The sequence below is a fragment of the Centrocercus urophasianus genome, unplaced genomic scaffold (genome assembly GCF_019232065.1).
Source record: "Centrocercus urophasianus isolate 14NV4802_14NV808 unplaced genomic scaffold, USGS_Curo_1.0 seq_10, whole genome shotgun sequence".
Classification (NCBI taxonomy): domain Eukaryota; kingdom Metazoa; phylum Chordata; class Aves; order Galliformes; family Phasianidae; genus Centrocercus; species Centrocercus urophasianus.
In genome coordinates this window covers 85,203,028-85,220,957 of record NW_024884142.1, presented here as the reverse complement: position 1 = coordinate 85,220,957, position 17,930 = coordinate 85,203,028, and the positions used below count along the sequence as shown (strand labels likewise).

Genomic DNA, 17,930 nt, shown 5'->3' with positions numbered 1-17,930 from the left:
TGTGGCTGTGAAGAAGAGGTCCAAATCTAGCAAGCTTTGTGTGTTTGTAGGGTTTTGAACAGCAATGTGGCAATAGTGTTTAAGCTTCTTGGGGAGAAAACCATGTTTAGCCCTTCTTCTAGATGAAGATGATATGTTCAGAGATACCTTCTGTATAGAAACATCTTACTAGGGTCTGTGTTAAATGTTTTCAACAGATAAGTTTTTTTTCCACGCTGTGTTGATGTTAGCTGCAAGCATTCTGATTGCTTTGATGACAAAGTTCAGAAACAACGAGATCTTAGATTTCCACGACTTAAAAAGATGAAAGAAATGAAAAGGCGGTTTCTTGAAGAGATCAAAATGATGTATTATCTTCGAATATCAAACTCTCTTCTGATGTAAGGGATGTGCAGTTAAAATATCAGTAGGACGAATAAAAGATTACAGTCTGACTTTTAGGCTTTTATTAAAAAAAAAAAAAGGAATTTGAGACTTAGCATCTTTCATTTTTTGGCAGTTTGTGGTTTGACTTCAAATCAGGAAAAGGCAATTTTCTGTTTGCTCAGTTCCGCTTTATCGACACCCTCCATTTTAAAAATGAGCCTGATATCTTTCTCTTTAATACTTACCATAAAAATAACTCTTGTTTTATTCTGCCATGAGCTAAACATAATCATTGCAAGCAGCACTGCATCAAAAGATTATGGTGAGATGTAAGCCCCTCAGTGTAATTCCCCAAAGCAGGACTTCAATGCAGTTGTGAAGTGTGTCAGGCCATACATTCAAATTAAGATACAGATTTCTTCTTCAGAGCTTGAGTGTGTGGATGAAGGCTTACTGCAGTTCTGTGCAAACAAGCTGAAGCTGTTACATCTCTATGAAATAGTGAGCAAGCTGAATTCCCAAGGCATACAAGAAGACACTGTGTCCTCAGATAATGTGAGTAAATTCAAAGTTCCGTTATCGTGTAGAATTGAGTGGTGATTTAAGCATGAAAAGATGTTCTTAGGGTTTTTGAAAATAAGCAGATAAATGAGTTATCCATTTTTGTAGGCTAAAGTTTGTAATGAAGTACTTGTTTATAAATATTTTTTATCTATTTTAAATGTTTTATCTATTTGCTGTACAAATTTTTAGCAAATAATATACCTAGTAGTCTTTGGCAGTCAAGTATAGTTGAAAGAGAAGTGAAAATAAAATCAGGATCCCCTGATATCTGCTCTTTATGCAGAATACATAGTGTGTTCTTAACTTTAGTTTTGCAGAGGTATTTTAGAACTGATAGAAATCACAAGACCTGATGCTTGCTTATGTGAGTTTTTAGGCATTTCAGTAGAATTCTGTGGTCGCATCATAATTTGCCTTATTTTTGTTATCATTTAAAATAAAGCTTGTGCTTTTCAAGGAATTATACAGATGGGTGATAAGTCATCCATCAGCAAACGTGCCTGTATGTCATTAGCAGGATCTAAATACAGTTTCTTATTGAATTAGCTTAAATATGAAGTTAGCTAAGGTCTTTTAGCCAATGTGAATAACTGAATTTGTGATTATTCAGTAATTTTAATCTTTTAAGGCATTTTTGATGTCAGAAATATTTTGACTTTTCTGATTTGTTGTTTGGTTGTTTTTGTTTTTTTGTTTTTTAAGTTTGTAACATCCTTTTGTAAAACATTGCATTAGTCTTGTGATATGGGATTTTTGGGGTTTTTGCTTTCAAGGACTTGGCTAAACTGCTTCGGCTGGAAGAAAAAGATTTTCATAGGCTCCAAACATTGCTGGAAAAGTACAAGAAAGAAAATGCCCAAACTGCTGTTCAGTTTGCTGATGAGAAGGATGATGTATTGTCTGTGAAAATGTTCTTGGAGTATTTAGAGTGTGAAAAGGATGCAATTAATGTAAAAAATATGGAAGACAACGAATGTGTGAATTTAGGTAAGAGCTACTGAGCTGCTTGTCAGAATACCTTTAAGACTAATTATATCCTAAGATGCTATAAATACATATTTTACCTTAACCTGGTGGCATGTAACAAGCTGGCCTACATCAACAAAGTTTCTCACAGTAATAGCTCCAGGCTCTTACCTTTAGGCATGGGACAAGTCTTTCTGTCTAGAAGGATATTAATGCAATTTAATTACATATGTGGATATGTTTACCCTAAAGCAGCATTATCACTCTCCATTTATCTATTAACTGCACTTAGTTGGACGCTGGTACCTTATAAAGTATTTCATGTCCTTGCTGGTCACTGCATCTCAAATGTTGAGTTAGTGATGGGGACCTCAGAAATGGGAGCTGGCCAGAAGCAGCACAGAACTAGTAGTTTTAGGGAACAGAGACCCCTCCTTGGTGGAACTGGGGAGGTTTTTGGCAATGTTGATCTGAAATTTTGGTGATGCAGGTCCTGAACATGGCTGGGCTGTATGTTGGTTTATGGGTTGGGATTGCTGTCTGGACTCACCTTTAGTTTGCAGATTTGTTCAGAGCTGGCCTTGAGTGGCTTTTGTTCAATAACTGTCTCAAAGGCTCTGTCTTTCTACATTACTTCTTTTCTGGGGAATCATAGAATCAAAGAATGGCTTGGGTTGGAAGGGACCTCAGGGGTCATCAAGTTCCAACACCCCTGCCAGAGGCAGGGCCACCAACTTCAGTATTCCTGGTGCAAGAATGGAATTCTGTGCACAGGCGTTATGTGGTGTTTGCCTAGTGGTACCCTGCTTCTTTTGGCCTTAGTTGTCAGACTTTGAGGGAAACTGGAATAGAAAAGTGAAGCAGAAGAGCTTGGCTTTTGTCGTGTGGTTTTGTCTGTAAAACTGTTACTAACCTACTTAGTGAACTTGCATTTTCTCTACTGTTACGGTTTACTTGGGTTTACGAACTGGGATAGAAGTACTTCTCCCCACCCCTTTGAATGAAGATCATCAGTAGGATATTCAGCTCTAAGTAAAACAAAAATAACTGAAATATGAATGTTGTGCTGAGGAATTTATAGCCATAGCTTTTGTAGTATCCAATTAATTTGTTCTGGATTTGTTTTTTTTAATTGGTTGAAGTGTCTCTGGTTTTCTGTACGAGATGCAGCATTCTGCCATTCAGGTAGGGGTTACTTAGCAGATAAACTTGTCCATCACTTCAAGCCATTCTTTGAATTGAAATAAATGTATAACCTAGGCAGTATAATAACCTTTGTTTTATTATAAATCCGTTTGTGTATGCTGTAGTGTGGTAGGAATGTTTACGTCCTTTGTAATGAACCACCTTCTCCACTATGTGTCAGAGTGTCCTGCTTAATGCTTAGTAGTCCTCTGTATTCACTCAGTGGGACCTGACCAGCAAGTAGTATTTCCTATAATTCTAAGGAAGAGGTGATGTCTCTCGATATCATTCATCATGTTGATGGAATTTTACTTCAGGCAGCTTTTTCTTCTGGAAGTGTTTGTGTGGAGAAAGCTCTACAGAGGAAATGTGCCATGCGTTGGAATCAGCAGGTTTTAGCCCTCAAATTTTGTTGGTAAGGTATTTATTACACACTTTAAAACTTTTTGGTTTTGAAAACAAAATGCTGAATTGAAAATTGAGTGGTTTATTTTTGGACTGTTTTCCATGTCCTCATACTCATCTTTTAAGTGCTAAGCTTAAATATAAGCAACTTTAAAGATGTCAAAGGAAAAAAAAAAAAACAACAAAAAAAAGTAGAAAATGTGAGGATGTCTGGAGGCCTACAGATTTTCTTTTAGAATTTTCTTAAGATTTATCTTTTACGGAGAGAAGCAACAGTAAAGTTAAGTGGTTAACTGCAGTGACAGAGACACTTTTTACAAATCCCGTTTTAAGCAAAGAAATTTAAAAAGAAAAAGAAATCAAAGTAAATCTGTCAGAATCACTAGTGCTGTTGAGACACTCATCTTTCTTTCATCTGCTTGTCACTTTATTGTTTCTACTGCTTTTCTAATATTTGCTGATGACTGAAATAAGTGTTTAAATATTAGCTAGCTCTTTTAAGATTTTCAGCTGTAATATTAAGCGGTAATTTTTACCAAGTTAAGATTGCTCGTATACTTGTGTGACCTGTCTGTGCCTTCAGAAGAGTGTTTTCCAATGTATCTAATTCTATGAATTGTATTCATAGAATTGTGGAATGGCCTGGGTTGAAAAGGGCCACAATGATCACCTACTTTCAACACCTCTGCTATGTGCAGGGTCACCAACCACCAGACCAGGCTGCCCAGAGCCACATCCAGCCTGGCCTTGAATGCCTGCAGGGATGGGGCATCCACAGCCTCCTTGCGCAACCTGTTCCAGTGCGTCACCACCCCCTGTGTGGAAAAACTTCCTCCTAGTATTTAACCTAAACCTTCCCTGTAATTGTATTACTTCCTTTAAAGTCCTTAAGATACTGATTCGCTCAATACATTTTTAACTTTCTGTACACAGAACTTGCACAAGAAAGTGTTTGCATTAGGTATATTGCGGTATAAAAAAACCTTTGTTCTGTTGTTTAAATTTTGTGTTTCTTTTTCTAGTCACTCCTTCTGAACTTATGGCTTTCCAGAGAAAAAGATATTCTTGAGAAACCAGATTCTACTAGTTGCCTTCACACTATGCTGTCACTTCTGAGCAAGATGAAAGGTGAAATGTGCATTTGGAATTTTTAAGCACAACTAATGCCAATTAATTTCAAATTGTCAGTAATTTGACTCTATATTATTTTGAGGATGTTTTCCTCTTCTCCAAAAAAAAATCTAACAGGATTCAGTGTTTCATGCTGACAAATTCTGTAGCAACTACCTCAATAATATAGTTGAAGTCTGAGGACTGTTACATTTAAAAGCATGCTTGGTTCCTTGCAGTTTCACTCAGATCTAAATGGATGCAGCTACTATTTGGCATCAGAAAGTGGCTGTTCTGATACTTTTCCTCTGTTTCTGCAGTGTATGGATTTGTGCCCCTCTCTTGTATGCTGGGTGCTCAGAAATCCTTTGAGTTGCATTAACTTGTGTTGAGACCAACACAGTTGCTATTTTAGATGCATTTGTTCATTGAACATCTCTGTAGTTTGAGGGGTGATCTGTGAGGTCAACTTTGGATTATTTTGGATAAGTTGTGTAATAAACAATTACTGATTCTCCTAGCTCATTGAGAGCTGCTATGGGTATGTTAGCATCAAGTTCCCTTATGTCCATTTCACCATAGGACATCATTGAAACTGGAAGCATGAATAAGCTGTTGCTGTTGTCTGAACAATTTAATTCTGCTGAACATGAAGAGAACCAGGTTGAGCACATTGAGTACGTGGGGAATCATAAAATCACATGGAAGCTAGTTGTGTTGTGAAGCATTGTATTATAATATTCCTTAAGTCTAGTGAGTGCAGCAGGTTTTACTCCCTAGTGATTTTAACCTGTTGCCTGCTTTCTATGAGTTAATCTTGGAGAAGGAGGAATTCACATTCTGCTTTTGTTAAAATAATTAGAGTTGTAATCTAAGAAATATGTTACGTATCTTAAAAAAAAGAACAAAAAAAGGTAATTTAGACTAATTGGAAATTGCTCCTAATGTATGGTGTATCAGTAAGTGCTGTTTTCAGGGTTACTGCTTCTATTAGTTCTAACACCTCATGACCCAGCATGAGTTTTCTTGCTCCCCTGGTCTCCACAGTTGCTATTGACGAGTCCTGGGACACCCAGTCTGTTTCCCCCTGGTGGCAGCAGATGCGAACAGCTTGTATTCAGTCTGAAAATAATGCAGCTGCCTTACTATCTGCTTACGTTGGACATTCAGTTACCGCTCAGATAATTGACAGTGTGACAGAGAAGAAGGTCAGTCATCGTGTACTTCTGCCTTCAGTTGTATTCACTGTGTCAGTTTCATGCAAATTGCTGTCTTTGTCATGGAGTAACACCTACAACGTTCACTTATCATTCTAACATGGGTGCAAGCATTCCCTCCTGCAAGCCTGAAAATCAGTATTTGTATTTGAATAGTACTGTGCTGAGGTAAATGAATGATATATCAGAAGTGTTTGCTATGCATACTATATGGGAGCTGTACTGCCAACTTCTCTCTTGCTATCAAATAATACTGACAAATCCTGTGCAGTTCTCAGACAAATTTAAGAAGCTCACAGCTGCATTTTTAATATACTGCTGAATATTCTTAGCCTTTACTATTATACCTCCTTTAAGGTGTGAGGTTTGTTTTGGTTATTTTTGCAGTAAGGATCTGTGTTTACAGCCTTGTTATCACTATGAAACTGCATGCAGCGTTGCCGTTAAGAATGAAAATACTTCTTACATTTTGCAGTAGCACTAAATGTGTGAGTTTTACTGCTTGTCTTGAAAGATTAGGTAGAGTTTAGGTGATGTTTAAACTTGTAAATAGGTTGCTTTATAGGTTGTACCTAGGTTGCTGGGAAGTGTTGTAGTAACTCTCTCCCTTCATCTTAACTAATCCAATTCTGCATGTTAGAATTTCCAGTGTTGCCCAAATAGGAACACTGGTACATTGTAACATATTATGCTTTACCCATACGCTCTCTCCTTTGCTACTTTTTTTTACTATTCTGCTCTTGAAAGAAACAGTCACAGAATTTCCCTTCCATACAACCGTTTATCTTCTATTCCTTTTTTTTCTACCACGCTTTGGCTTACAGCCTCAAACTGCTAATGACCAGGCATCTGAGAAACTTTAGAGTTTGTTGTTTTAGTGCAATAAGCTAAAAGTGGGATCTGCACCCTACTGGAAAAAATTCCTGGTGTTCCTATTAAAGTATTTGCTGATTAACATGAGAATATCAAAATAGTGCACAGAGCTCTGATACTGTATGGACCAATTCTTCTGGGTCTGCAAAACAGAAATACTTTCTTTCATATGGTGGGAAAAGAGATGTAGGTGAAATAATCATATATGGAAGGAATGAAATATTGTGTGTGTATTGGAGGACTTAGAATCTCATCAAAAAGATTTAATTAATTCATTTTTCAACCAAATACAAAATCTAAATAGGGCAATAAGATGACCTTTCAGGTCCTTTTGTTTCTTCATGCTTTTATTTAAGAATCTGTGTGTCTTGTGAGCAGTGTGGGATGTTAACTTACCTTTCCATAATAGGTAATCTATGTATCTTGAGCTATCTAATTTTAAGTAGAGTATCTCGTGAGATACAGCTTTCAATTTTAATATTGTGCATTCTCTTAAAGAGACCTGTGCTACTTAAAGTGAACAGACACGAAACAGTTAATATGTTGTGTTAGTTTTCCCAAATAGTTGTAGGTTCAGACACGGAATCCTGGGAAGCACTTTCCCTTGATGCTGAATATTGGAAGCTCCTGCTGAAACAGCTAGAGGACTGTCTGATACTTCAGACACTGCTGCACAGCAAAGTGAGCAAGAAGACAATAAGAGTTTCATCTCTACAGAGTGAGCCTTTGGGTAGGCTTTCTGTAAAGAAATTGCTGGAAGGTGGAAAAGGTATGTTTTTTTCTCTTGGAAGGATGATTGATTGTCTTTGTAATGCAGTTCTGAACCTTCCTTACCTACTTCATGAAATGGAAACTATACTGGAAATTGTTCGATGTTTACTTTTCTTAGCTTAAAAACAAAGCAAACCATGTATCAAACTGATAAAAGGCATTACCATAAAGACTGCATTGTAAACTTAAGTCAGCTGGTTAATACATTTTTGATTGGCAACATCAACTTAATATAATTAATGATATTAGTTAATAGCATTTCTTTTCTGTTCTTCAGTTTTGAACTTTAAATCTTCTGGGATGTACACTGACTGTATTTCAAGACTTCTTTGTTGTTTCACTGTTCCAGGAGGTATTGCTGACACTGTAGCAAAGTGGGTTTTTAAGCAAGGCTTCAATCCTCTTGTACTGAACTTGGCACAGCACAGGAACAATACAGATAATACTGAAGAATCTGAAGAAATGCATACAAATATCTTTCTTGAGGAACCAGAAATAGATGAAGACTTGGAAACAATCCTAGGTAAGAAAATAATGTGAGGTTTTTTTTTTTTAATTTTGACTCCTTTCAGAGCTGCCTTTGTTACTGTTGTGAAATAGCAGAAATAATGAGAAGAGGCCTGTCTTGTAACTTCTGATATTTTTCTTTTTCCTAGAGCTGCTGCAACTTGCATATCAGCAGTTTCCATGCAGTCTTGAAGTGGATGTGCTCCATGCACACTGCTGTTGGGAGTATGTAGTGCAGTGGAATAAGGATCCAGAGGTAAAAGAACTTCATTTGCAGGGAACAGTGGTTAAGAATAACTCTCTAAAAGCACTTCCACAAGTTTTAGTTGATAAAATTCTTCAGAAGACACTATTTGATAGCATGCTGGTTACATTCTTACTGCTATAGAGGGGAAGTGTAAATTAAATTGAGTTCAAGGGTTGAATGGTACCACACAAAGACAGGACAGTGTGCTTCTAAGCTGTCAGATTCTCAGGAGTTTGAAATAAGCAGCATGAAGTGTTCCATCAGTATTTTGTAGTGTAAAAAAAAAAATCATTACTGCATTGGAGTGATGAATGTTTTGTCTAAATAGATCGTAGAATGCTTTTTAGACTGGAATCCATTCAGTTTAAAGAGGGAAGAGATTTCTTGAATGCTTTTAGATTTTTTTCTTCATTTTGCCACTGTTGGGGATAATTGTTAGGGGAAAAAAAGCAAACATGGAATTGCTGTTTTCCATGGGTTCACTGTAAGCAAATGGGGAATGTTGTCCAAAGTTGTAATGCCATCAGAATTTTTAGATGATATGAAAAATGCAGTCAGCACTGCTTGTATCTGTGCAATGCAACATCTTGCTATAGGAAAAAAGGTTCACTGGAGAATTTTAAGAGCTTACTCTACCATAATGAAAGTGAAAATTAATCTTTCTAGCACAAATGGATTTTGTATGTAAGAAAGTGGATTGTTATTATTCAGTGGGGGTATCTTTCAGCAGTGAGTAAGTTAGTGGTACATACTGTTGACAAAACCCTGGTGTGAATGACAGTGTGTTTATGGATATAGGTATGTCAGGTAGCAGGAGAGAAGACTGCAAAACCTCAGAACAAGTTCTACAGCTGTCAAAAATGAAGAGCTTTATAATAGACCTGGGTGTCTTAGCAATCAGTAGTTTACATTTAAAACAAGTTTTGCATAATGTGATTCTGTGATTCTGTGATAATGAATAATATTAACTTGTTCTTTTACTTTTTTTGTTTTACATAAGGAAGCATGCTTTCTTATTAGGTCTATAGATCATCTTCGATGCATCATTAATGCTCACGTTCAGCATGGTAAGTATGAAGCTGTTAATAAAAATGATCTTTGAAACTGCAAATGGACAGTTTTGTCTACAGACAAGTGAAAATACATGTAGTTGATAGCAGTGGCTGTTTTGTCAGCAGCCTTGACCCCAAATAAACTTCTTGCTCATATTTTTCATGTGCTAAGAGTTTCCATCAGAAACATGGATATATGTTGGTTACATGAAGCTAATATTAAACTAAAAGCTGCTTAAGAAAAAGTGTTTAATTATTTTATGTGCATTTAAAATTCTAGCACATAGTCCTTGTAGTCAATTACAATTCATGCATTTCTTACTCATGAATGCACTTCTGAATGTTTGATCACCAAGAAAGTCTGCTCCAGGACATCTGAAGTCCAGCTATAAAGCAGTGAGAATAACTGACAATTCCTTCTTGTTTCATTCATCATCTAATTTTAAAATCCCCAGTGTTACAAGAACTTTGGCCCATGGCTTTTCAGTCTGTACTTGTATTGCCTAAAATCTCTCCTGCATTCACATGGAGTTCACAAGTTTGTGATTGTTCTAGGTATTGCTCTGATGATGTGGAATACATTCATAGTAAAGAGGCTTTCTTCTGCTACGTATCTAATGGACAAGGTGAGTGTAGCATTATGATAGTAGTTTTGAGGCTAGTGTTTATATGCTGTGGATTTAAATTAAAAAGTGGGATATCTTTTAATGTAAAGGTCAAAAAAAAATCTCCTGCTTGTTAGGTGTATTGTGTGGGTAATTTTTGGATTCTGAGGAAGGAATGCATATCTTAAAATATTCAATTGTTCCTTGGAATGATCAACTGAGTATTGCTTTAAGCAGTAACGGAGTCTGGCTGATGTACTGAAGCCTTATATGCAGCATTAACTTGTAATTACTGAATAAAACATTTGAAGTTATCTTTGTGTGCATGTATGTATTTGTACATAAAGCTTTCACTTAACAAAGTAAGTATTTTTTCTGGGCCTGTTTCCTGGTAAGTTGTTGACAAGAAACTTCTCGGGTTCTGCAAGCTGCAGCTCTTCCAAATGTTGGAGGTATATGAGCTCTGCAGAATGCAGAACGTTTTGTGAGTACTGTTGAGCATTTTAAACTCATGCTGTATTGCTGAATCATCCTCTAGTTTGTAGCTTGTTTGCTATGAGTTTTATCAGTACTTTATCCCTGCTAAATTTAGTGCTTGCAATATGCAGCATACCTGCTGATTGGTAGACAGCTATCTACAAGATAGAAGTCCAGGTGTTGACAGTGATTTTAAAAACAACGAAACCAACCAAAACACAAAACACACCCAATAATTTTCTATCTTGTCTTTTTTTTTCCTCTTCCTATGCTCCTCTGATTTTCTGCTTTACCTTTTGGCTGAACTGTGTATGAATTGGAACATGCCATCTTCCTCATTTCTTCCAGCAAATAGCCTTATTAGCTGTGTGTATCTGTGGTGGATGCTTCTTCTGCAGAAGCAGAAAAAAGATGTTTCTTCCAGTTTTTCTGCATGCCTTTATGTACACCCATCACCATTATTTCTGCCTACAGTCGCCACACACAGGTGTTTAATCAGTCCCAACAGCAACAGCTGAAAGTTGTTTTCAGTTCAGCTGTTGAATCAGCACAATGGGCCACAGTGGCTCAGGATCCTGGTATCTCACTTCAGGCATTTAGACTCTGCCAAGATGCATAGGAATTTTATTTCTGCTTGTTGAAGAAAGCTTCCACTGATACGTGATTCATTGCATACAAAATGTGGTGCCACTTGCAGAAGTGGAACCTAAGTGGCGTTGTAGTAACATTTCCGAACAGGAATGACTTGTGAGGGGCTTTTTCTGAAGAACTGACATGGGCAAAGCATGAAAACCATGTTGTGATATCTTTTCCATCTATCCCAATGAATATTCTGGAGCTTTCCCTTTTTTTCTCCCTTATTCTCCATGTTTCCTTATAATATCACACACAATATTCTGTATTATAGAAATCACTGGGAATTTCTTAACCAGATTTAAGATTTGAAAGAACCTGTGGGCCTTAATTCTAGACATTAAGAATAATGAACTAAATGTTGGCATTGGTGGTGTTTGTTTCTGCCATCTATGGTATGTCTATCATACATCACTGGCACCAGTATTTAATTCATCATTCTTCATATACATATATTTATTTTTATATATATTTAAAGAAAGCAATGCAGTGTGTTGCATCATGTAGCTGTAATGAACTTTTTAATATTAGGAATATTCTAAGTAATAGAATATTTGCAAGATAACAGATGCTCTATAATAATAATGGTAATTTCATGTACTGAAACATGGAATTTTCTTTAAACAGGTTGGAAAAGCTCCGAAGGACAGATTATGCAGAAGGGCAAGTAACTGCTTCTGTCTCACATGAGGAGAAATTTAACAAGAAAATCCTCTTTTATTTTAATATTAGCTTATGACTTGTTTTTGAAGTGTGAAAGTTTTGAAACTTGAGGTCATGTGACAAATTGCTGTTATTTTTCATTCATTTTTTCATGTATAACTTCGTTGTTTTAAACTCTTGCAAAGCAATTGATAAGCTCAGCAAATGAAACGTACTGGATGTGATTACTTGAGCTATTCTATCTTCTGTGGAAATGCAATATTTTAAATATCCAGTTGAGCTTTACATTTATTTTTCAAGATAATGGAAAGCTTATTTTCTACTTTTTTTTCTGTTACTTCTAAATGTCTATGCTTAAATGAATGTTTATTCAGCTTAAAATATATAATAGGCTTAACAATGTGTTTGTTATATCAACACCTGTTTTCTCAGATATATATATATATATATATAGCTAATAAAAGCCTGCTTGAATTCTGTCTGAAACAAATCAAATTTAATATTGTTAACAGGATGTGGGTATGAGTGACACAGCCACAACAGCTTTCCTTGGCTGCTGCTCAGATCTTCTGCAAACGTTGCTAGAGGTAAGATTTTCATTTTTATTTTTTTCTGTAGAAGGAACTAATTTACATTAAGGCATATGCTTATCCTAATGTCTGCATAATTCAGACAAATGTTCACAATCTCATCTAGAAAATACGAAATTCTCTTCTTCATTTTTTAATTTCGTTGCAGAGAGTTTCTGATTAAAGATGTGTTTTTTGTGTAGAAGGCCAATCCAGATCACATCTTGTGTGTGACAGCTTTCTTACATTCATCTGCTAGGCTGACGTGAGTAGTGATGAGATGCAAGCTCCTGTCCTGGACACTGAGGATGCCTGGATGTCTGTGGAAGGGCCGGTATCGATAGTAGAGCTGGCACTTGAGCAGAAACGCATTCACTACCCACTTGTTGAGCACCAGTTTGTGTTATGTACTGTCTTGTATGCCATCATGAGGTTTTCTCTGAAGAGTGTGAAGCCTCTGTCGCTGTTTGATAGCAAGGTAAGTCTTCCGAATGCTGATGTGCATACATTTCATTACTGCTGTCCTTCCTCTTGGTATCTATAATGCATGCTGCCTTCTACTCTTCAAACTGTTTGTGCGTGGTTTTAAGAAAACAGCCCACTGTGGTGTTAAAGAAGCTGTCACCAGAATTCAGGCTGCCATAGGAATTTGGCGTTTTACTTTGAATAAAAGATTTGTAGTGGCCTCATCTGCATGAAAATCCACTCCTTAATCATTAGTTGGCCTGGAAATACTGTGTGATAAAACAACTGGTTGACAGGTTTTCCTTGTTGCTTTGAGAAGTGCCAGATTAGAGAAAAACATAGTTAAGTTCAGAAATGTTCTGTTAGTGATGCTGATGTATCCATTCTTGCTGATGAGTGTTCTGGAATTCTGACCTTGAAGAGAATAAACTGTTTGTCATTTAAATACCTGTAAACCACTGAGGAAAAAAGACTCACTACATTTTAAAATGCAATGTATATCCAACCAGACATGTTGACTTAGATATAAAGAATGTACCATACGCTGAACTTTCTTCCTCCTAAACAATATAATTAAAAAAAAAAAAAAAAAAAAAAAAAAATAATTAGAATACTGCTGTGGGCTACCATCTAATTCCTGCTGAGGAGAAAAAGATTGAGATTTACAAAGCATTGTGCTGAAGATTTCTTCTTAATGATGGATTGTGTTTTTCTAAATGCAGAATGTGGCAGTTTGTGGTAGGTCCTTGTCTGTATGCATGCTCTGATGGAGCAGTTATATCTGGTTTTAGCATTTTACCATATATCACATTCTGTTGTTTTTATACCTTTTATATATGCTTATCTATTAGCAGCAAGCATATTATCTCATGCCATTTACGACTCCATGTTGCTTCTCAATATAATTGAAGGTTGTTCCTGTACCTTTGTGCTTATGCATACAACTGTAATTCTCAGCCATCTTCTTTCTTGGTGTCTGAAAAGAAGTGCTTAAGAGTTTCAAAGACCATTTATTACCTTGTTTCTGAAAAGCAACTCACTGTCTAAATTTAGACATTTGTAAGCTGCACCATTCCAATACTAGTAATACATTTGTACATGATTTCATGAGTAATGTGCAGTTATTTGGTGTTTCTCTTGGCTGTTCTCTTCAGTCTGGAGGAGGGCCCCAGTATGTAAGGAAAATATTACAAAGATTTTATCTTTCAACACTTCTTTTGTTTCCCTGTGTTAGTACAGAGCAGGGCTGCCAGTGGTGCTCTGCATCAATTGTGCCACTGCCAGAGGTGGCAGTGGGCTGAAACAAGGGCTCCCACATGCCATCATTTTGCAGTTTATCTTAAATTTGGTGAATCTGTAGTCCAGGAGACCTTTTCAGTGGAGTTAACTATATTATTAAGTAATACTTAAAATGCATTTTTTGTGTAAGATAGTTAGCATTTCTTCCTATATATCATGCTTTCTTGAAGGATAAGGGAGTAGGAAATACATCCAGGCTTTAGCTCCAGCTGGTATTATAGCAGGTACAAACACTTGCTTACTAAATTAGGTTAAGTTTGAAAGCAAATCCTTGATAGATTGTGACCGCCTGAGCAAATATTCTGTTTCATAGTTGTGACTGAAAATATCCATTTTACTTCTCAGAGAGATATAGGAGGTGTAGTACAATTTAAATGTAAAAAAAATTGAGGCTTCTTAAAATTGGATCAGCGTGGATTACTTCAACTGTATGTCTGATCGGCTTTGGTTCTCAATTTTAGGGTAAAAATGCATTTTTCAAAGACCTTACTTCAATTCAGCTGTTACCTAGTGGGGATATGGATCCAAACGTGTTATCTATACGACAACAGGTAGGTGTAAGTTATTGAGAATTCCTACAATTCTAAAATTTCAAATAATACTGAAGTAACTTTTGATTTTTGCTTTCAAGTTCTTGCTCAAAGTTGTGAGTGCAGCAGTTCAAATGCTATGTTCACAAAAGGCCAAAGAAGCCTCAGAAGAGGAATTGTTTCCCTTTGAAAAGGCAAGAAATTGGCCAACTTTGGCTGTGGATTTGGCTCAGTATCTTCAAATCTCTGAGGATGTGGTCAAAATGCATTACGTCTGTGAATTGTACAGTTATGGGATGGATCATCTCGGCGAAGAGGTAATAACCCCTTTTAATAACTTTATAACAATATGACATTGTCAGGTATTCTGCTGAGGTTACATTTTCACTTACTGAAGATGTCTAGAAGGGTTAGGAAAGTATTGCTATACTCAGAAAATCCTCACAATGAAAAATCAGAAATTGGAAAATTGATTTCTCGAGGTGGGCCATCTTCACTTTCCTAGCAGATACCAACTGGTGGAAACATAATAATGGGGAGCTAGACTGTTGGTCTAAACTGGTACAGCCCTTTTTATGATACTGCAGTTAACATTTCAGGAGTATGTCTTGCTTCTAAATAGAGAGTAATTGTCCTGCTTTGTTTTCTCTTCCACTGTTCAGAAGCTTTTAAATGTTTTGTTTAGAGAACCAAGTAACACGAGTCTCAAAGCCATTTTTCCTTATAGTAACTAGAAGCTTCCTGTGATTCAGCATTTCAGGGTGATCTGTGTCATGCTCAAAATAATATCTAGTTCTGTGTATGTTTCCATTTTCAGGCCTTTCTTCAGGTATCTGACAAAGAAGTACTTGCATCGCAGCTGCTTATACTGGCTGGACAGAGACTGGCCTTTGCTTTACTTCAGATACAGACAAAGGAGGGAATGGAACTCTTTGCTAGACTTCCTCCAACACTTTGTACTTGGCTTAAAGCTATGGTAAGTTAAGCATGATTTAGGAAAACAGAATCAGAGGTTGATTTACAGAAGATTCTATTTACTTAGATGTAGATTACATCTGAATTGAGCTTTCTTGCTAATGGAAGCAAGAACCTAGTTCTCATTTTTCCTGGTGCCAGTTCTCTTTCATGAGGAATGAAGGAGTGACTGCTCTGTTGTGGGGGTTATACTTTCTCCTGAAGTTCTGGCAAAATGATTTGTGCTCAATTGAAAAAAAAACTGTTGGCAATCTTTTCTAATGGCAGTATTCAGAAATCAGTGCTTCTGTTTATCCAGGATTCAGATGTGATGTTTTCCAGATTGCATGAATAAATTTGATTGAGAATATTGATTAGCAGTGAAGATTCAGTTAAGAAGAGTCTGAAGGGCAAAATAACCAGTAGTACAATTACACTTCTGGGTCCAAGAATCTGCTTAATACCCAAATAGCAATTTTGTTATGTAAGATGAGGAGGGCATATGTGTAGAAGCTCATCTGCAAGGAATGCTCTAATGCTGTGTTTGTTCTTTTATATAGGACCCCCAGGAACTTCAAAATGTGCAAGTGCCAATTGCTACAACAGCTAAGCTGGTTAACAGAGTAATAGAGCACTTACCAGAGAATCACGGGCAGTATAGCCTGGCTTTGAATCTGATAGAGGCCGTAGAAGCAATCTCATCATGACATTCTCCATTAGAACAGTTCTGCTACATAGTGCTACAATGCATGATTTTACCCAACAAGGCTGACATTTACAGAAAGAAACTTTCGTGTGGCTTTTGTTAAACAAAAAGAACAATGTTCCCCACCCCACAATTCCAGAAGGTAATTTTAAATTGGAGTGTATTTTAAATTCTGCACTAGTACAGAGATGTTTAGTTTCTAGTACACTACTTGTCAGTATTTGAACTGCTTAGTTATTTATTTGACTTGAGCGCTTCTTGCAGTAGTCTGAATTGGGTATATTTGACAGCAGTTTTAGTCAATTTACAAGATCACATCCTGTGATATTTTTGTATTTCATGCTAGCAATAACTGCTGCGGTTACAATGTTCCATGTATCATTTATCAGAAGAAGCTGTAGAGTTAAACCTGAGGAAACACTTCAGTCTTTTAAGTTATCCTGTAATGCCAATGCTGCTTTTCCAGAAGCTAGAATTGGTGTTGGGCTCCTGTCTGCTACCTGCACACAGATGACAATAGCTGCACTAGAAATAGAATGGAACGCGCCAAGGCCTTACACAAAGGGAGAAGAGCCCATGTTAGAATCAGCTTGGAAGGGAGAACCACATCCCCAGACACTAATATGGACCCATTTTCATCCAGTTTTAGTCAGCATTGTCTCTGGGGCGTGCTGGGCTTCAGCTAAAACTGGTTTCACGTCCCTGTCCTTTATTATTGAGCTCTGCCGAGTTTATGTAGGTCTGTATGTACTGTAAGGTTGTTCCCTGTTTTACCACTGTAGAAGATGTAGTATGCTCTAAGACTCTGCACATGTTAACTCGTAGTCAAAACCTGCTTCAATAGTTGTCCAACTTCACTCAAGATCTTTACTTCTGAATACCTTAGCCTTAAAAAAAAAAAAAAAAAAACAAAACAACAAAACCACAACAAAACCATTACATAGGACAGTACCTGCAGGGAGTCATGTAGTGAATATCTTCACTACTGGAGTGGTGTTAGAAATGATTATCTTACATCATTAGTAGTTTTCCTTCTACCTACAGGAAAGCCAGGAAAGGAAAATAGTGTTGTTGTAAGCTGTTTTGTCTTGAAGTCAGTTGAAATTACTCCATCTTGTAACCTGCAAGAAACATTCATAGCATACTGCACTGTTACAGACAGAATTTGGTCTTACCTTTCTGAAGTATGTGCTGCTGTCATCTTAGGTTAGACTCCCCTGGAAACGGCTCTGTAGGTGGCTAGTTCTGTAAGACTGTCAGCTGTTCAGCATCCCCAGTTGCTGATCTCTGCACTTTAATGTAGATGATGAAGGCTTTCTGAGAAGGTTTGATTCAGTGTTTGACTTCCTATAAGGGTATGAGGTTGTGTGACTAAAGAAGAGTTTCAGGTTTGGTTTGGTTATGGAACAGGTGTAGGGGAAGAATGCAAGAAGGCAAGACTGGGCAGTGCCTGTACTACCTGGCCTGGCAGAACTTCAGCCCTCTGCAGAAACAGACAGGCCAGAGAATCAGTCCTGAAGCCTGAGGAAAAACAAAAACATTTCTTAGTTGCATTACATTCCTGTATCCTGGTACAGTTGTGTAAAGGACCTCACTATAACTAAACATCATGCCAGAGCTGACACTCTACACCAATCAAATCTGTAATGTATTGTAAGTAATATTCTGTATATAGTGCTATTTTGTGTCTAATTTGCTGTGGATTTGTGTAAATTGATTAAATAAAATTTGAGGAGGTTTCATTGTGTTTTTTCCTTCTTAGTGGT

The 17,930-nt window shown here is 36.9% G+C and overlaps 1 protein-coding gene across 3 annotated transcripts in view; it reads left to right on the top strand.

The window, feature by feature from the left end:
* RAB3GAP2 (RAB3 GTPase activating non-catalytic protein subunit 2) overlaps window positions 1-17,906 on the top strand; it is a 41,795-nt gene extending 23,889 nt beyond the window's left edge. For all 3 annotated transcript variants that reach the window (XM_042823801.1, XM_042823807.1, XM_042823793.1), the window contains exons 19-35: window positions 794-921; window positions 1,704-1,917; window positions 3,399-3,496; window positions 4,509-4,614; window positions 5,644-5,804; window positions 7,239-7,455; window positions 7,807-7,980; window positions 8,114-8,220; window positions 9,212-9,278; window positions 9,819-9,889; window positions 11,606-11,641; window positions 12,154-12,228; window positions 12,470-12,688; window positions 14,436-14,525; window positions 14,606-14,821; window positions 15,322-15,480; window positions 16,019-17,906. In XM_042823801.1, coding sequence (XP_042679735.1) covers window positions 794-921; window positions 1,704-1,917; window positions 3,399-3,496; window positions 4,509-4,614; window positions 5,644-5,804; window positions 7,239-7,455; window positions 7,807-7,980; window positions 8,114-8,220; window positions 9,212-9,278; window positions 9,819-9,889; window positions 11,606-11,641; window positions 12,154-12,228; window positions 12,470-12,688; window positions 14,436-14,525; window positions 14,606-14,821; window positions 15,322-15,480; window positions 16,019-16,165 — 2,285 coding nt within the window. In that variant the 3' untranslated portion in view covers window positions 16,166-17,906. The remainder of the gene's footprint in view (window positions 1-793; window positions 922-1,703; window positions 1,918-3,398; window positions 3,497-4,508; window positions 4,615-5,643; window positions 5,805-7,238; window positions 7,456-7,806; window positions 7,981-8,113; window positions 8,221-9,211; window positions 9,279-9,818; window positions 9,890-11,605; window positions 11,642-12,153; window positions 12,229-12,469; window positions 12,689-14,435; window positions 14,526-14,605; window positions 14,822-15,321; window positions 15,481-16,018) is intronic.
* Window positions 17,907-17,930: the final 24 nt, after the last annotated feature.